Source organism: Aythya ferina, assembly GCF_964211825.1.
Source record: "Aythya ferina genome assembly, chromosome: 7".
Taxonomy (NCBI): Eukaryota; Metazoa; Chordata; class Aves; order Anseriformes; family Anatidae; genus Aythya; species Aythya ferina.
Window position 1 is genome coordinate 29,325,424 of NC_140302.1, and position 20,872 is coordinate 29,346,295.

The 20,872-nt window shown below is 38.8% G+C and overlaps 1 protein-coding gene across 23 annotated transcripts in view; it reads right to left on the reverse strand.

Annotated features, from left to right (window-relative positions):
* Window positions 1-20,872, reverse strand: part of ABLIM1 (actin binding LIM protein 1) — a 190,112-nt gene that overhangs the window by 23,382 nt on the left and 145,858 nt on the right. For 14 of the 23 annotated variants that reach the window (XM_084525604.1, XM_084525593.1, XM_084525602.1 and 11 more), the window contains 5 exons: window positions 17,975-18,052; window positions 15,412-15,567; window positions 10,848-10,883; window positions 9,426-9,555; window positions 7,075-7,194 (listed from right to left, as the gene is read on the reverse strand). In XM_084525604.1, the coding sequence (XP_084381730.1) occupies window positions 7,075-7,194; window positions 9,426-9,555; window positions 10,848-10,883; window positions 15,412-15,567; window positions 17,975-18,052 (520 nt within the window). The remainder of the gene's footprint in view (window positions 1-7,074; window positions 7,195-9,425; window positions 9,556-10,847; window positions 10,884-15,411; window positions 15,568-17,974; window positions 18,053-20,872) is intronic. The other 9 variants (XM_084525597.1, XM_084525598.1, XM_084525588.1 and 6 more) reach the window with 1 other exon arrangement.

Here is a 20,872-nt window from a genome sequence, read left to right on the forward strand (position 1 = left end):
ATTGTCTAAAAACTTAAGTTCCATTTGTATGGTTATTCTTACTAGGACTATATCTTTGCCTCCTAACAACCCATCAGCCCTGAAAACTCCCCCAGTCAGCGTGAGGGCTGCTGCAGAAATAAAGTTTGGTTCCTAAACCCCAAGACTTAACAGGCAGATTTCCCAACACACAGCTGTGTGTATTCCATAAAAGAACATTGGTGCCTTTTGCTTTGTGCCTTTCTTCACAGTAATGCAAACTCATACAAGCAAAAACTGTCCACCTGAGTGCTCAGTTTATATGGGTGTGTAAAAGGTAGGGGAGCATCAAACCTCTTAAAATTTTCAGGTATGCACCAGGGATTAAAAAAAACTAGCAAAGTTGATTAATAAAGCAAGAAAAACAAAACAAAACAAAACACCACCACAAAAATAAACTAGTAGACAAGTACAAGGAAGCTATAAAACATCAAAAAAATAAAATAAAAATAAAAAATAAAAATGCAGGCCTTCTTTCAGCTGCAGGTTTCCTATGCTCCATTAGACTACCCAAAACCTCAGACCAAGCACTCTTCTTATTTATACATTGGGGGTGGGAAGTTTTCTTTTACACCATTCCTCTTTAATTTGAGTAGTCATCTACCAACCTAAAAGGCACCAGAAATGGAAAAAAAAAAAACACTCTTAACACAGTTAGAGTTGTGTCTCTGTGAGACACAGTTGGGTCTCACCTAGACCCAACAAAGTATGCTCACATACTTAAGGAATGCTGGCTAATCTCCTAGCTGGTACACAGATAACTTTTTTAGAGAAAACTGGTGATGTTGTGTCATGCACATAGTACAAGGCACACAGTTAGCATGGTATCCTCCTGCACATGTTGCTTTGCAAATGTCTCTGTTGCCTGGTATTTCCCGGGGTTCCTGCACGGTCCATCTCTTTCTAATGACTGCTACTAGTACTGATATATGACTCTCCTTTACAGTTTCTAGGATTGCAGTCTCATTAACTCCAACCCCTGCAGGAGGGAATGGTACATCTATTTAGACTCTCATTAGATCATCCCTGGTGAGCCCACTTTCATAACAAGGCTTAAATGCTTCAGATGCAGCTATAAAATCACCCACCATTTATGAAAGCAGAATTTTGTGTTAAAGTTCATGCTTAGGAACCTGCGTTTGCAGAGAACCAAGAACATAATTATTTTTATTTGCTTGTCATTCTTAAAAATCACTACAGGTTAATAAATACAACATTCTCTGATGCCTTCTCAGAAATTAAAATTAAAACCATCAAAAACTGAAATGTTTTGTTTCTAAAAGACCCAATCTTTTTCTAATTTTTTTTCTTATACTGCAACAAATCTGCAAAAACAATGTGGAATTGTTATAAGACTTCATCCATATACCCATTTTTCAGTAAATAGAAATAAATTATTTTCAGCTTTGCCCAGAAGAACTGTATAGGCTTCTGTCCTGAGCAGCTTTAAGGTACCATCTACAGTGGGTCTTAGGAACAGAAAACCTTAGGAACTTCATGTTAGAGTTGCTTGGAAAATTTTAATGTTTTGGTAGGAAAATGGCACTGTTGGAGTCTAAAATGATTTCTAGAATAACACAGGCTTGGTAGGCATTTGCTGAACACTAGATAGTGCCTGAGGGACTAGGAAAGGCTAGCAGTTCTGGGTCCCTGACCCTAGCACTGATCTTAACACATATAGGAGATCAGAGAAAATGCATAAAAGGGTTTTGAAGTGAACACAAATGACTAGCCATGCTTTGGTCAGTTTTTCAGTATAACGACACTTTTCTTATGACTTCAAGCATATGAAGTGTCCTGCTGGGTTTGGTGCTGAGGGAAAAAAACAGTTCCAAATTCAAAGAAAATTAGTGTTCAAGTGAAAATGATGCACCACAGAAACATGCTTATGATGAAATGGAAAAACAAACAAACAAACAAAAAAACTCAGCAGCACTCCATGAAATCTTTTAGAGGCTAACTGTACTGAAATTTCCAAGAACAGAGTCCTCAGACAGAGCACCCTAGGCTATTAAGAAATCTTAACTAACTTCAACTACCTAAAATGTAAAATGGCTCAGGGGGTGCTTCTTGAAAGGAAATGGAGAATCAATGCTCTGGACAATACTGCTTCAGAAAATGAGTTTTCTTTAGTGACAGACTACGTAAATTGGAAGAAGCCTGTGTATCTTCAGTATCGATGTCTTTAGAGTGGGCATATGCAGACAGGAGAGCAGTGCTAACCTGCCTGTACTTACCTCCCAGTGCCTCGAGGCCAGCCTGCTAGCAGCTTTACGTAAAAGTAGGGGCTGAGCCCACTGCACTGGGGTTCCTTGCTGTGCCTACACCCAAAAGCCTGTCATCATATCTCAGAATAAGCTGTAAGTGGTTTTGACTCCACAAAGCAATGAGAGCACTCCAGTTTGCCAATCCTGTGGGAAAATCTAATTCCTGCTCCCCTGGCATGAAGCTTAATGTGTGTGTGTGTGTAGATGGGGGATGTTAAAAAAAAAAAAAAAAAAAAGAAAAAAAAAAAAAGAGTAATTTTAACAGATATCAGTCACTTGAGCACAGCAGTCACTGGGCCCACCGTGTGATTCACAAGCTAAATTCACAGAATCAGACTAAAAAAAATCAGTATGCAACCAACACTGAGCTTTCTGTCAACCTGCAGTTTAGTTGCTTTACTTCCGAACAGACAAAAAACCACCTCAACAGAACCTAAGCCCTAAGTCCTTTTCATGTTTCGTCCAGCTGCCATTCATCAGCTTATCCAAATGTGTAGCCCATGTTTCCCAAACAAGTCTGAAAGTCATGAAGCAGCCAAATCGTAACTGTTTTCCAGAGCAGAACTTTTAGCTACATCCACAAAACCCTGGAAATTTATCACACGCACAGAGTATTTGATTTCAGAGACCCGTCTTGGGGCAGGAAAGGAGGAACCTGTGAAAAACAAGGCCCAGATTCACTATGGAGGTCTGTAGATTCATTATGGGAAGGTCTGGGAGTAGAGGAAACCTCCCCCCTTAACTTGGTGCTCTTTTCAGACAGAAATCTTATGGGGGCTTTGCAATCTTCTTGAATGCCTCTGAAAAATTCTAGGCATGTAAGATGAAATCCTGGGTCTCAATGAAAGTTTTGTCTCTGATTTCAGTAGGGTCAGGGTTTCTTTCATTCACGGACTTGTTTTGATTCTTTCATAGCGAAGACAGTACTTTATTGAGACAAGCCCAAATTCAATGGAGAGACCAAATGAGTTTAAATGAAGTCTGAGTTGATGTATATTATACCCTCTTTCAGCCTGTTCAACATGTAAATTACATCAACAAACTCTAACTAAGATCTCCTTAGGCATATTTAGCCCCCTCAATTCTTAAAGGCCTTAAAATCTGGCCTTGTCTCCAAGGCATGAGTATTACACTGATTTAAACATAATGCTGTATGTAAACACGCAAAGCGGTGTAAATGTCAACTTTTTTGGCTTAATGATACAAAATAGCACAGGTGTATGTGTCAACTGTCAACTTCATTATCATTATGCTGTTTGGAAATTACGCCCCTTTACTATAGTAGTTTTGGCTTGACCCATATTCTCTGACTCCTAAAAAAAATCAACACAAAACAAAACACTACAGCTTTATGAAATATTTCCAGCAAATTTACACCAATTCTACCTTCCTGCTCAAAGTACAAGTGGCTTCGAAAAAGGCCAAGTACAAAGATGTATGATACCTATTTGTTAAATCATTGTAAACATATCTATCACATCTAATTAACTCCAAACAGTGCTCCAGTTCTCATCTCAGATGTATTCACAGGGGTGACTCCCTAGTAGAAAAAGAGGTGTTACTCTCAAGGGTAAAATAAGGCAGTTCTTTAAACTCTGAAAACTGACGGTTATGATATCCAAGGCAAACCACCACAGACAAGATTATTAGGGAGTTGCATTAGGTGCGGCCAGTACCAGACAGATCTCTCTTTTCTGCTAGAGGCTATGTGGACACTTGGTATACAAGGAGAACAAACGCAGAACCATGTGGGAAACCCAGCTGAACCCACCAGTGGGTAATGATAGCTGTATTAGAACATGGAGTAGTGAAGAGGACACATAATACAGTGCAACTGGACTTCACTCAACACTACCTGAATGATTAAAAAAATTACCACACCAAATCCCCTAATTAAATTCAGAGCAAGCTATACTGTCTCCTATGAAAACATGTTCTCCTACATGTTGTGACAGGCACAGGGCTTATTTAACAAAAACATTCTCTCTTCCTATAATCTTGTATGCATATAGTACATACACACATATATACACCATGTGGGTTTTCTGAGTGCATCTGGTTACAATCTATCTTCCATCATAATCTGTTCAAAGGACAAGCCAGAGCTTGCTGTGACTTCAGGAACATGACAAACATTTGTTCATCTAAAGTTTGGGTTTTGTCAGTGCTCCACTGATCACTTAACATACTGGAAAAATTATGAAGGTCTTCAGGCCTGTTGACTTTTTGTACCTCTCAATGTTTTGTAGCAATGAGAAGACAAAGATATTCCAATACCTACTTATCTTCAATTTAAACAAATGAGAGAAATCATGATTTTTGCCTAATTTCAGTGTACCATAGGACCTTACTGTATCTTTACCTGCTATATAGGAGAAAGTACTGTTACAACACATTTCTATTACACAGGTAAATATCACTATCAAATTGTTCCATCTGATAGTACTAATAAATTAACAGCATTAACTTTTTCACTATGAGATTTGCAATAATTTGATGATCCTTCTCTGAAACTTCTGCAGCTTTTCTTATGTCGCTCATCCTGCTGTGAATCTACCAGTTCCCTGTAGGTCTTGTAACATCTCTATATTGCTCTTCTAGCTGGAGCATCTCCTTCTTCTGTCCTATCCAACCTAACATCCACCAGAACAGCCAAGTTCTCTTCATGGTTACTCCTTTTTCCAGCAGGTATGGATGGACATCATTCAGAAGCACGGCTTACAGTTGGCTGCACTGCTCACTGAAAAAGCTGTTGCTCGTGTTCTTCATTGGCTGCTATTCTCACAGTCTGCATGTCATCAGGAAGCTCTGCCTGCAATTTTACTACATGCTTTATTTCAGATCACTAATAAAAACATCCCAAGTTACTTTATCTATGTATGTTTTTATAGAAGTCTGAGTTTGGCTCAATGCTCTGGTGGAGCTCAGCTTGCAGTGGTGAACTGAAGCCCAAGAGCGTACTTTTTGTTTTACTGAGTGGCCCCTTTCCTCCACAGAGAAGAAAAACAAAAGGAAATGAAAACCATGGGGCCATTCCCACCACACTAACCTGTGCACCAAACTGAAGTGCTCTAAGTCACCTTAAGAAGGTGCTTTTTTTCCTCAACCGGCAATTAAGAGATTACTCTTCCAATTGAGCCATGTGAATTACAAACTGTGAGCACCTGCTGCTTGCCCCCTCTCAAATGCACCACATCCTCAGATGGTGCACATGTCACAGTGATATGAACCACAGCTTTGGGAGCCTTGCTTAGTTACCACATGTGAACCCTGTAGAGGCCTAAGACCTTTGCGTAAAATTTTCAGAAAATGGTAGATTCTTACAATGTTCTATGTACATCTACTTTGTAAGAACCATACTCACCCCTTTGTCTATAGCACTTACAATTCCAATTAGCCTTTTGCACCAATAGCTGAGATACAGGGCTAATCTACACATGAATATCTTTGAAACATGAAAACAACAGGCATGGTTTTTCAATAGTTCTTCTGATTTATCTACTGAAGAAGCTATTTTCTCAACAGAAAAAGAATGAAAATGCCAGTTGAAAGAGTGTAGGTAGTAACTTGGGTTAACAGCAAAAAAAAAAAAAATGTTGAAATTGCAAGGGTTATGGATTAACTGCATGCTGAAATAAGCAGTGTATCTATTTTTAAGGGTCCCAATCTTTTAAGTTTGAAGTGAGGTGTGGTTTTTTGTTTTTGTAGTGACATATTAGGAAAGTTGAAGTGCATATTAACAAAAATCACCTAAGGACAAGCTAAACTAAAATTAGTAATGGTGATCTGAATGTTTCAGGAGAGATAACATTGAGATCTATTAGCATTTATTGAAAGCGCATGGCAACAACTGCCTTACAACTGTTTTTAACTCCAATTTCTGATTATCTGTGTTAATCAATGGTGCCAGAATAGAGTCTGTGCTCAACATATGTAATTGCCTCTTCTTGAGCTTTTGTAGGTGATATAAGCTATGACTGTCTCCCCCAACATAAAGAAACAGCACAGCCAGAGAATGCTCAAATAGAAATAAAAGTAAAACCACATCCAGAGAAAGCAAGAAACTAAAAGCTTGTTGAGCTGAATGAGCTCCTTGAAGGGACACACAGAAAAAACTCTGCCCTCAAATCAAATAAAAAAAAAATTACAGGTTAAAAAATGAGAAATGACCAAATCCTCAGTTAGCGTAAATCCTTGCAACTCTACTGACTTCAGCAGAGTTTGCTGATTCTCACTAGTTGAGGAGAGGCCTAGGGATTTTATTTTGTTGGGCACTAGTTATTGCCAATACGATTAATAATGATTTATTTCCTTATTGACACTGATCTTGATATAACTTGTGGTGTGTTTTTTTTTTTTCCTCATATTTTTTGGGTCACCTTGGTCTCATTCAGGCAGGATTTGTAGTTAATTTTTAAATGTGCATTTTAAGAACATGAAAATAATTTCATATGCTAGTTGCTGTAGGGGTTGTTACATATTACTTTAGGAAGAGGCTAAGTTAGGCACGTATAGGCTCTAAGCAGTAGATGATAATGCTTCCCTCTGTATTTCTAACAGGGAAATTGCTTGATGACTTGTCAACTAGGGCCCTTAGAAATGACATATTTCCTCTAAGAAAGGACATTATGTCTATTCTACCAGAGTTTAAAGTGTAACGGCACATTTCAAGGCATGCTCAGCTACGCAGCCAATGATAACCTTACGAAGATGCACCTCATTAGCTTTGACAGAATGCTAATAAATCTCCAGCCTGGAGGGTACTCCTTGGAGAGGCCTGGCTCCTTACCTTTGACATGGGGGATGAAGTGGTGTCGGAAGGGGGAGTTGGGGCGGGAGTCATGGTGTGCGGAGCTGAGACTGCTAGTGCGCAGGTATGACAACCGCTGCACACCAGTAGAGAGCAGCTCTGCGGCAGCAGGGAATCGGGGGGCAGAACAAAATGAAAACAAAGAAAAATAATAAGAGAAAGGCAGGGAAGGAGGCTTCAAAGGAAGAAAAAAAAGGCATTAAACAATTAGGATTCTGAAAAGGAGGAAGGAAAAAAAAAAAAAGGTTAAAAGACGTACCAAAGGGTTCATAAACATTAGACAAAGTTACAGCAAGTAGTTGAAGAGAGGCTCAGATTTGAACTGCATTACTAATTCAGCGTAATATTTACTTGCTTAATGAGCTTCTTATCTATGCCTTGTTACCAGAAAATAGCCTGCTGCCATCATGCAAACATCACAAACATTGACGCTCAATTAGTTAAGAGAGCAGCTGTTTTGAAAAGTGCCTGACCAACTCCACATCAGTCAAGAGGCATGCAAGCTGCCCTCTATTGTTTTAAAGCATTCCAAAAATGCTGCCAACGTCAGCTAGGGCATTATGGAAAAGGCTGCAAACTTTTTCAAAACTTGTAGCACTCAAATTTTGAAGAACCTGATGCTGACAACGTCAACACAGTGCTTCACTTCTCTCTCAAGGGCTCGCTGGAAGCCAAAGAGGAGTTACCTGGGGCCACTGCATTTATTCAGACAGAAGTTATTCTTGCAAATAACATGATTACAAGAAGTGATATTAGGAAAATAATGTTAAATATACACATGCTATTATTTGATATGAATAATGCTGGAGGAAAATTATAAATTAACAATCACCCCAAAGCAGGGTAGCAAAGATCAATTCTACAGAATTCTACAGATTTCTGTCTGTGTCATATGAGAAACAAAAACAGGTTAGCCAAAGATGAGATCATCTGAACAGAGATAAGCTTGAACAAATATCTTCTCGGAAAATCCCTCGGGCTGTGAACTTTTGAAGATTTTACATCTGGACCCAAATTCTGGCTTGAGCCCATCCGCCCATCAAAGAGTTACACAAACAGAGCCTACTTCTGAGGAGCATCCTTGACTGAACACAGACAAAAAAAATCAATCACAATAAGGTCTGGAATAAGTCTTGGATTTGTTGATGCCCCTGATACAACCAATACAAATAGAGAAATCCCCTTGAAATTGCCAGAATCAAGAGACAGAAGTTTGCAGCTTTTTCATGCTTTATAAGTCTCTTTCAGTTTTCATTATAATGTCATCTTAAAACACAGTCATGTTGTCAGCGCTAACTATAAGATACAATTTGCTTCTGTCCCACCTCCCTTGGGCCCATTAAATAAGGCATTCACTGACAGACACAATTAGCTGCTTTCAGCCCACCCTTACTAGGAAATGGCTCCAGCACTCAAGTTCCACAGTGGTGGCTCTACAATAAATCTTTAATTTTAAAATTGCAGCTGCTATTGTGGATGGGCCTTTGGCATGCTAAGTGTTCGTCTGCAATCACCAAGGAAGATGGAACTGCACGATTGTATCACTTATTTTAAAAATGGGTCACAAAGATTTAATTCATTACCATAAAGAATAAATCAATCTTGAAAAGTATTCAATGAATTACATTTACAGATACATTTTCATGCAATTTGGGTGTGGATGAACACTTAATTTTCATGTATTGCTTTCATATTACACAACCAGTAATTTGAATGCTCTTGGAACCTGAATGACTGTACGGTCTCTGTATTATACATAGAACTTGTGCATCATTTCTAAATCAATAATAAAAGTTGTGGTTTTGTGTTTTTTTTTTTTTTTTTTTTAAATGTCCCCTAGCAATTGTCCATGGTTTCAATTAAAAAAAATATCTATCTTGCAAACTATGAGTATGTATAAAAACTAACAATTCAGAATATGCTGGATTATTTATTTTATATAAATGTTTTTTTAGGAGAGAGGAATCCTACATTTGTGACTTCTCTATAGTCAAGCCATAACTTTTGTTTCTAAGATGTGATACTTTTCACAAATTCCTGAATGAAGGTTGTGTTTCATTGCTGGAAATTGTTGCTCACTTCTACAAATATACACACATTTACAAAATAATTAATCAGAAATAAAATCAGAAGATCAGTATTCATGACACTCATCAATCTAGGGCAAAAGACTGCATCAATCATGAACAAAAAACACAGGGAGAAGAGAAGATATTAAAATATGAAGCTATTTTTCAAATGACTGCTAAGAGAAACAAATGCTTCTCTGTGCCACTCAGTGACATAATAAACACTACTTTTGTACATCCTTCTAACGCAGTTGCCCTTACCAGGTCTGTGGAAATGCTGAGGGGAACGTGACATGGTGGGTGTGTAGCTGTGACGACTGTACACTGGAGAATTAATGGAGCCCTGACTAGTAGACCTGTGAATCATGCGGTCCCGAACATCTTGATAACCCTGCAGAATAGAAGCAATTAAAAAGAATTCACTAGTAAATATAAATGCATGTTACACATTTCTTTTAGCAATGCTCAACTTTTGTGGATCTGCAGATATCAGCAGAAGCTACTGAAACAATATTCCCTAAGCTTTCAACCCATTTCATTATCACTGATTGCTAATCTGTTCAAAGACTCTGATCCATTTTTATAGTCAGTGTCAGAGTTCAGTCTTGGAAGGTTCTAACTGCACCTGTCATTTAGGGTAACTTCTATTAAATGTTATGTAATCCTAGATTTCCCCACGTTCCTGCGATTCCATAAGGTCAGTTGCCTGTTCAGAGGATGCCTGTGCTGCAGCACATGGCAGAAGATACTCCTGAGCCAGCCTTCAATTAGCTAAGGTAGAGACCAACAAGAGTTCAAAAGAGGCAGCTCAGAGCTCTGTGGCTTAATTTACCATGTGTCTCAGCTAGCTACAAACAGGGTTTTTAGTACTCAAATTAGATCTGACACCCCCACCCAACCATCTGAAAACATGAAGCCTTCTTCTACAGCAAAACTCAGTTTTCTGTTTCCTGGAAAACAAAACAAACCAGAACAAGCCAAAACAAACCCAGAGCCAACAAAACAAAAAACACACACAAAGCAAAGCAAAACAGGACGAAAAGGGATGAGAGCAATTTGAATGCACAAAGAATTACATCAAATTTTATAGTCCCATTTTTTTTTGTTGTTGTTTTTAACCACGTAGCAATCACCATGACTTTTATGTGGCAAACAAACAATACTCTCCACCCCCAAAATGAAAATGCTTATGCAATAGCATCTATAGGAACCTGACAAATAACTTTACAAATATTTAATGTTACCATAGTGTTCAAAACAGCCCCCAGGGAAAACCAAACCAAACCATAGTTATGTTTCCTTCAAGGCAAAACTACAAATGTTTTAGTAGCAGCCATGTCTTCTTATTTAAATGCTTAGAGCAGCATTTTAGCTCATGTCAATCATCCATCTCCAGAGATCCTGCCTGTGGCAACCAGAAGGATCAATGTACAAGTGACCTCTGGTGGACAAGTGGCTCTGCTTTATAGACAACAATTGGGTAGCGGCACGAGCTTCATTTCTCATACAATCTGTCAATGAAAGAGTAATGTTTTCTTTTTAGAGTTAATTTTCCTTAAAATTCAATATTCAGAAAACATTTCTACGTAGCAGAAAGAGATCAGATGGGTAACAAAATCTACACCTGCATTTGCTGAAGTGAGCAATTGTAATCATAGTAAGATTATGTTCCACCAAACTTACTTCTGCAGAAGGGGTAGGTGATAACGTCCTTGGAGACTGCAAAGATACAAAAATAAAAATAAAAATAAGGTTACAGAATCATCACTGCATGTTTTGGGCTAGAAAATGGCAACCCAGACATTGCTGCAGATACACGGATATACAGCAGTATGAAGTGGCAAGGTAGACATTACTGAGGCCATCATAACACTGTAACTTGCTTTTTCCACATTGCTCAGGAACTGGTCCATAAATCATTGAAGCAATTAAAGTCTCTGGGAGAATCTTTATAAGTGTGATTAATTCAGTCAAATATCATGAAACAACATCTCTCAACCATCTAATCATTGTGGTAGTTAAAGCATATCTGTAGAGATCAGAATCAGAAAGGGTTATTAATTTAATAAGCATGCCTGTTATGAAGAAATCTTTAAAGTGGAAATCCAAAGTAAATAACCTTAACTCAAAGCTTTGCATGGCGTCAGAAATAGAGAATGACTTCCAGGATGAAGCATGCTGTTCCTCCAACATGCACAGTCTGGCAAAAATCTCCTTTTCCTCAAGGCCTTACATTTCACAGCCAATGCAAAGCAGCACGTAGTTGTCATCAACATTTCTTTGATATGATCTCTCCCTAAGTTAACTTTGTATTCATCCATCTTTATGCAAGGAGCACAGACAGGAATTACAGCATGTATATTGAAAGAAGTATGCAAAAGCCAGTGGTAAGAAATATGCACAATAGTTATGAAGAGTTTCTATTATGTAGATAGGGAAACTGAGGCAAGACACCTTTAGAAATGAAGCATAAGATCATGCATAAATTGGTGGTATAAACAGGAATAAAGGGCACCTATGATTACCAGTTACGTGTCTTTTATCACAAGACAATTTGAAACTGGAAGATCAGGATTTAAAATATTTATTCTTTTATGCATTAAGTTTCCATATTACTTAATTGCCATAGCAAACATGGCAAGAGTTTATGCTTTTAAATATGACCACAGTTGTTATAGGATGACATAGCCGTTAAGACAATGTCTCAGCACCAAAACTGCTGATTCTGGTTTAACTATTACAATAATGCACAACAATATTTAGTGTAAAATGTATGCTCAATTTCAGGTAATAACCAGAAATTCACCTCTACATTTTGCAGTGTGAGACCATTAACTCTCACAGAGCTGTTAATACTGGTGATTATTGCAAATAACCAAATTTCCATAATCTGTTGAGGTTGCCTACTTGCTCAGGCAATGTAAATGGTTGTCACAGGAATTTAAGACTGGGAAGGCAACCCAGAAAGTGACTTGCTGATTCCATGACCAACATTTCAGGTATTTCCACTCATCACTATCTAACATCACCTCATTGCTTTTAGGGAAATGGAACCACCCTCTGCAGCCAACTCATTGTTTCATCACGCATAGGTGAACTGCTGTATTTTAAATTCTGAGTCATGTTTCTTCAGGGCTTATGAAGTCTTTTAAAATCTGTTCTGTTGCACAAGTCTTTACACTAGTCAGTTCAAAATACGCTCTGCAGTAGACTGTGAAGACAAAGTTCCAGAATAGTAAGCCAGTGGAAACACAAAATTATATCTTCCAGATTTTAAAAACAACATCAACAAACTTTGGTAGAGCTGTAGTGAACAAGTTTACAGCAGAACTCCCCACAGCAGGCTCAGTCTTCTGTCACTTTGAGATCTACAGGGCTGCTCTGATGCCTGCAGTCATGTAGATCACTGATTTTTGGGAAATTCTGGCGTGCAACATTTTGGCCATCTTTACAGGTGTAATTTTACAATGCAACTTCCAGCACTTTGTTCTGATCTCATTTTAATTTCCTTTTTAATGAACTACCAGGTATGATGCCTGCTCCATTTCGAAGCATCTATCACATTAGAAAAAAGCAGTTTTCTCATTTTACAGCAGTTTATTTACTGAAAGCTGCTACATAGAGTCATTGCTCTCAGCTGACAGAAAACTAAAACCAGAGAACACGCAGGGTAACATTGCTTCTCTCAATATTTATGCAGCACAAGTCAGAGATGATGAAAGATTTGATTCCTGTGTGAATCAGGTTGCTGCTAGCATGGCAGAAGTTAAAGGCCTGAAGAACCTGAGCAACTTTGACTTTCTAGAAATTTTATCATTGCATTAAGGGTCAGTCTCAGTAGCAATAAATAAATAAATAAATAAATAAAAGTACTGATTTCAGGCAACCATCTTCAGACAGCCACAGAGCACTAGCAGGCTCATTTCTCATCTGTTTTGTCTGAGAAACTAAACCTCCTCTTCACAGCCTTCTTGCTGCTGGAGGATCTGTAACTCAAGCATCCAGTATCTTTAACTAAAATATCCAGTTCCCGCTAGATGGTGCTATGTGAAAGCGTTTTTCGTCACAGGTTTATAGAAAAAAACAAAATTGTGATTTAACTGAACACCACAGATTATCGGTGAGAAACTTTTCAATGCATTTCCCTTCCATTGCAATGAAGAATAATGTCTCATGCTGTTTCTTCACACTTTCTGTAGCTGAAGTATACAATTTTCTTGTAGTTTATTCCCTGTAATTTAAGGATTATCTCCACTACTGGGTTACTTTTGGTTGCTCTTAGACACCTGCCTTGTATACATACGCACATCTTTCTTACCTGAGTTTGATTTTTTTATATATATATTTCTTTTAATTTACGTAAAGAGCATCTCTAGGGTGCAAGCTTAAGGTCAGGCTCACCTTTTATTTAACCCCACCACATGTAAACACTTTACAAAAATAATGCAGGCTAAATTACTCAGTCTGTAAATCCCTGCCATGACTAAATGTGTCACCTCCTTTGCTTTTTAAGGATGATGGTAACTGATATTTGAAGATTAAGTGTCACTCATATACACCAACACAAACACAAAGTAAGAGATCACTCCACCCCTGATAGGCTTATGCTTTCATAATGGAAAGGGAAGGGAGGAGAAACAGGCACAGAGAGGCGAGGTGAATTGCCCAAGGTCACAGTAGTCAGCAGTAGCATTGGGTAGAAAACCCAGATCTATTGAAAAGATGGTGAGAACCACTTTGTATCGGGAACAAATTTCTGTAGTCACAAGAAATTAATTGGATTTAATGCTGGTGATAACACAGGGTAAGAAAACCCCAAAGGCTTTTGCTTATTCCCGGAACAAGCATAATGGCAGACATATGCCTTTATCAGTGAGCAGCATCCCCTTAAGGATTAACAAAACTGGGCGAAATCAGTTCTTCCTCTGTGACTAACAAGAGATTTGTGTTTGTAGATGGTTCTGTGGAATGGCTCAGATCTGTTGGAACTGGTCAGAGATCACCAATGCATCTCACAGGAGTTATGAATCATACGTCAGCTGGATTCGCTGCCAGTCTGAATCTGAGGGCAGAAATTCTGTAATATTCTGACCTATTAATCACCTATGGTATTCCTGAGATAACAGTCTCCTGAATTTCCTCATGTTAACTTATAATATAGCTCATAATTTAAGATTAGCCCTATGAAATATCAATAAACAAAGTACAAAAGCAGAGAAAACCAATCTATTCATGAGAAGAATGCTTTGCTAAGAGAGATCATCTTAGTCACTTCATACCATCTGTGCCTGAATGCTCTACTGTACTTCCTTTTTCCTCAGCATATCTTCATACTTAATTCAGTTACTGTCAGCTAAATTCACTGAGATTGCGAAGAAGTTTATTTCCACACCCATTAGATTTGCATTCTGGAAACTAGGTTTACAGTCAACTGGTAATACCAGACAAAACCTGCTTCATGATCTGCATTTGAACCGTGTTAACAGCGGTGGCAGCTATAGAAGTTCAGCTGAGAAAACTGAGGGACCATACAACCTGAAAGATATCTTTAAATACAAAATTAATAAAATAAATGAGACGATTGTTTCTCTTGTTGCAGGATAAAAGAATCTACTGAATGTCAGGAGTTTACAATGTGAGGCAGCTATTTCCATACTGCAACTAACCTGCTTTTCCAGGTGGAAGAGCACTTCATCCTGACCTATTTCAAATTTCATCCTGTATGTATGTCTGGCAAAGTGCTCTGGAAATATATTTCCCTTTGGCATGCAAGAGAGAAAGCATTCTGCTGCTCTTAATCCTGTTACTGCCACAGAACATTATGGTATTCCTCATATTCTCTTGTGAGCACTGGTGCTCTACAGCAGCGTGCCTGGTACAGAGCACAACACCAAGCTGGCTTTTGCCTTGTGGTCTGGATTTTGCTGTACCCAAAAGCTAGAATATGCATGTGAATTATGAGCAGAGACACACACAAACAGCCTGCAACCTGCTCCCTGTTCCTCTGTCAGCAGCTAGTGTTAATGCAGGCAAGAAGTGGACCTGTGTGTTTAACTGTGCAGCTTCCCCACATAACACATCATCATCACTGTCCCCGTTAAGCCCAGATCAAACACAAAAAGCACTTTGAACAGCAGCAGCAACAATTCTAAAGAGTGTCAATTAGAAATTATTTCAAAAGAGGATAGAAGCGTAGCAGGCTTTGAGTAAAGCTTATAGCAGAATTGGTTGCTTGTTGGTTCATTACCTCTCCAAGACTCTGTCTCTCCTGTCTGTCCTCGTAGGCGGAAGTGTAGAATGGCTCATAAGTAATTAGGTCTGGACGTTCAATGTCATAAATGGCCTTGACTTTGGGAATGGCTGCTAAATCCTTGTAATCAAGGATCTCATTGTCTACTTTTGCCTGAAGGTCAAAGACAGAACATAAATTAACTTACACAAATGCACTGGTAATTTCTATTTTACACAATTTATGATTTTGTGTATTTGTTATCACACTGTTGCTATGGAAAACCCTTTTTGGCACTCTACACACAAAGTGGCTGCTTCTGTTTCTTCTCCAAGTGGGCCTCCCACTAAAAGCACGCAGTGTTTTCTGAGCTTAGGAAAGAAAGAACATTGCATATACAGATGTCATACAAAAGTTGCTTATCAACAGCACTGAGCTGGAAACTTCAGCTCCATAAAAGACTCATTTTGTGGCCTAAGGCAAGTCATTTCACCTCTGCTCTTATTTTCCCATCTGTAAAATGTGCGATAATATCAATTTAGATTGCAGATCACAGAGATTGTGAGAGGATTCCATGCAGGAGACCACAGACAGAACGCCAACCTATAAATCTGCACACAAGAGGAAATACAACTCATTACAAGGAAATAAAAAGGCAAGCAGGACTAGTTGTCAGGACTAGGCATCAAGCTCCCAACCGAAATTATTATATTGCATTCATCACTTAACCTATGCACAAACTTCTAACTAAAGCATTTTTTGCTTACTAACAGGATACTATGTAGTACTAACACTGACTATTTTGTCACTATATCTGGGAGGAGATCTTGACTAGTTGGAAACTGGGAGTAGGAAATAATTTCTAAAAAGACAGTTGTACCCATCAGAAGGAGCTAGAAAGAGGTCTTACGTATTGTTTAGGGAGCTAATATCTTCTCTTAATTAAGAGAAGACTTGTTTAAAAAAAAAGATCATCATACATTCTTAACTACATTACTGAAGTAAACTTGATTTTTAAAGCTAATAGGGAATATTCAATTTGCTTTTCACCTTTTCTACTAGGTATTTTAGTTATTCATAGTAGGCGGCACATGAAAACAAGGCTGATCTGTTTCTACTCACATTCAGTTCTGTTCTGCTTGAGTACTAGCACATAATGTCTTCAGATTTAAGTGAATTTACCTTCCTGAGCTTTTCTAACAACCACTGGTCTTGGTGAGTCTTAAATAATGCCATAAATTAGATACAATACAAAATAACTTCTTATTGAGAAGCACGGCTTGAAATAGTTAGGAAATCCACTTTCTAAAAACAGCCTCAAATCTGTTCAGTTTTCACTCACCAGGTATAATGAAGTACCATAAACCAATTTAACCCTAGGTAAATAGGTAATTATACTAATGTGTAATGTTTTTACCACAGTTTGTTAATGAGCTGCAAATAGGTCTGGATATTTTTAATCCCACGTAAATTACTATAGATACTTTCATAGACTCCAGATGTTGCCCTATAGACTATGTTGTTCAGCAGTAGGTGAAGCTTCATGAACTTATCCAGGTGATGTTACCAGAAAGGATGGCAGTTCTCTGGGACATGCTTTGTGGTTTGACAGCTGCAGCGTGAACACTTCTGACATACTAGCTGTTTTTAGGTTGTTGCTGAAATGCACTGAAGAACTAGCACTTATCTCAAGCTTAGGACTGGAGATCTGTAATTTTGGTAATTTTTCTGCGTTATAATACATGTAACAAATCTGTATGCCTTACATTTTCACCTATATAATCTTAAGGTTATCTACAAAATGAGTGATTCAGTATTAAGTGCAGGTAACAGAAAAGAAAGTCTGCCCTCTGTGTCTGCTGCTTCTTCCAAACATAACCTTTGTCTTTGATCCCCTCATAATGGACTCTCTCACTAACTTGCCTTCCTGTCATTTTCTTCCTTAGCTGTTATCTTCCAGTTCTCCCTTGGAGAGTTGTGCAGGTTGTCTGAAGCATGTTTTACATGAGGACAAAGGCTATACGGACTCTTGAATGCATGCAAGTTCTTGGAAGTGTAGGTTATATGCATTGAAATACAGCAAGTCTGAGAAGGTTGAGCTGTTCTGTTATTCATCCATGCACAGCTGATTTCATACTCTGCCTCCTTAGATCCGAACTACTAGATGACTTCTTCTGACCCTGGAAACTCCTCTGCCAAGAAAAAAAGGGCACTGACAATACTGAAGTATTGTGCTAAATACTAAAATTGGTATTAGAAGAGGAGAAAAAAATATCCTTTGAAAATTTTGAGCAAACTTTCTGTGAATGTATTTCCAACTGCAGTTTCTAAGATCTGGTCAGGCAGCTGACCTGCCTGCCTTCTGTCCATCTTCACATCACCAAGTGGCTTCAGGAGATTTACTGAATCTTTATGTGGCCTGGAAAAAGCCTGTTGTGATATAAACTATCCCTGTAATGGTGCTGAGAATTTTAACAATTTAATCACTGAAATGAAGGCATTAGCATCAGTATAGATATGATTTATTTGAGCATGAAGTATTTCGTATTCAAGCAGCTCATTCATCAGGAGAAATACTTACATAGATAGTGTGGCCTGGTGAGCCAGGTATACTGGAACCTGGTCTGGAATAAATACTTTCTGATGATGTTCTCGTAGGCTGAAAAACAAACAGGAACTTTTCAGAGGCAACGGAAGCAATTAACATTGGTAACTGGTTTTAAGTGAAGAAATCTGCACACATCTTGAAATTAACTGCATTTTTGGGAAAAAAAAAAAAAAAAAAGTCAAGACAAATGCAAGCATTCTGGCATATTTCAATCTTATGAGGCAGGTGTGGGCTTTTTTTTTTTTTTCAGGGGAAGGAGTGTTGTGAGAGAGGAATGAGGTTTTATAAATCATACAGTGTAAAATACCGACAACAATAATGAAGAAAACCAAACGACACCTGCCAGAGACACTGCAAGGAGCCATATAACATACAGTTCAGGATAGCCCTGCTGGTCACTTTATCAAAATGTTAGTTCACAAACAGCTGGAGATTATAAGCAGCCATTGGTTCAGCAGCCAAAATTGCTGAGAGAAGCACAGCACACGTCATTGCTTTCCAGATGTTCAGTCACTGGATTTCCATTATGAATATGAAATTGAATTCAGCCCTTCTCAGTAGAAAGACCAGAAATCTTTGGCTTGGAGCTGTTCCCTGCATCTGCAACACAACTTAGATGCAACCTGAAAGCTAAACTGTTGGTTGAAATTTCATGATTCCCCAACACTGCAAAACTGATGTTTAGTGACAATGTCCTGCAAACCAAAATTCAGGAGAACAGCTGCACCCCTGCAGAGTGAGTGCTGTCACACATCTAGCAAGTATCTAGCGAGTATCTAACACTACACTAGTACTGAACAGACACTGATTCCCTACGGGAAGTTTTGTGAGAGGAGACAAAATAACTTGGCATTGAGATGTGGGGATCCTGAAAACCTGACAAATTTGAAAACCATTTATTTGATCGAAAGTCACTCAGGTTATTGGGGCAATAACTTAAATATAGCATACATGCAGCAGACAAAGGTAATCAGAGATCCCACTTCCACTTGAGAAGCCATTTTTCTTCCTTAATTGACTGTGAAGAACTAACTCCAATCATAAAGTAATGCATCAGCAGATGACTCTGAGAACACTAGTGCAGTAGGTTATTTCAAAGTCACCAGAAATTAAGCCTTCTTAAGCAGTCCTTATCTCTTGTCTGTTTGTGAAAATGTACTAAGGGAACTTCCAGTCACATACCGATGAGAAACAAGGCTAAACAGCTTGGTTCACTGATTTTTCTTAGGAAATATTTGGAGTGAGCAAGGCTACTGGACATTTCTCATCCCTGAAACACTCTCAGACTCTTTCTACCTTTAATTTCATAGCCAGAAAAGCTACTGGAACCATCCTTATGAGTGCTGAAGACTAGTCAGCGATCATACAGCAGGAGTTCTCTGACTGCCTCTGTGGAAATGAAATCACCATATGCAGGGAGGGTCAAAGGAATAAAGGGCTTTGAACACATTCCACCAAAAAACGTGAAGATCCAGATCAAACAGAGCAGATGTGGCTATGGAATGACATGGTCACCAATCCCCTTAGGAATACATCTGAGAATGCCTTCTCAGCCAGACCTCTCCATGTTCCTCTCTTTTTCCCTCTGTAGCTGCAAATTCCTATATCCCAAAAGGGAGCACAGAAATTTCTCAGCTGTCTCTTAGTTCCTTCCATGATGAAATCGAAGGAAAAACAAAACAAAACAGTCCCCCCCCACACACACACACACTTGTTTGACAGAAACGTTACAAGACTAAAGCTGGCTATTGCTGAGAAACACTTCATCCCCTTTTCATTTCGCCATTTCACGCCACTGAGTGAAGACACATGTAACGTGCTGCTGCAGTTGCTATGGAAAACCACTGTTTTCATTACAACACAGGGCATTAAGCACTTGAGGTACTGTCAGGGGCGTCTCTGTTACCTTTCACTTTTGGCAGACATGCTTTAAGAGTTTTGTCTGATTAATTTTCCCTCTTGCAGGAAAACAAGCATGAGAGCCAGTTATGACTTCTTCTAAACTGGCGCGTCTTCTGGGTTGCTTTTCCCTCTGGTTCTTTGTAATCTCTTTAGAAAATCAGATTTTTTCAGCCCTTGCTTCAACTCTAAGTCCCACCTCTTAGTGTAACTGCTAAAATCTTCTTCAGCAAAGAAAAATTCCCGTGTGCTTATCACTTCAGTGAGTTTATTGAATACAGTCAGATACCCTAAGATGACAATTTCAGCAATGCCCTGCTAACAATTCTCTTATCTGCTCTTAATTCAGGAGTACAGGAGCAGTTGTCAGATGGACTGGCAAGCCATAGCACCTGTTCTTCATTTCCTCTCCGTGCTTCTGCTCCAAGTTCCTCATTACTATCCCATTAACATGGCCATGAGCCAGATATGACACTCTCTAAAACCAGTTTTTTATTTTCTGTGACAGTTCCTGTGTACTCCAATTTGACGTGGAGTGTCTCAGGAATTCCACGTTCCCCAGGCAGGATACCACCCTACCTGAGCACACATGGGTTATCTGCTGAGCAGCTGAATGCAAGCAGACCTTCTACTCTGCGCTTCCTCCATCAGCTCCCAGTCCTGTATCTTGACTGATTTTACAACATACCCTTGAACTGAGTGCATGGAAGAGGACTTCTGCATCTACTTTCACTCTTGCTGCCTCTGCTGCCTCACTTTGCCCTACTTGTTTTGAATTACACAGGCTGTTTCCATTGCAGATGGCTATTCTCTGTAGACTCTGCTGTTTCCCATATGGTCTGGAATCCTTCACAGATTTGCACCTTCCCCTAAAGACAACTGCTCTGCATTTAAGAACATTTCTGCTCTTTGCCTTAAGAAACCTACACTGAAGATCCCTTCATATAAACTGTTCATCTTGGGTAGTTTTAG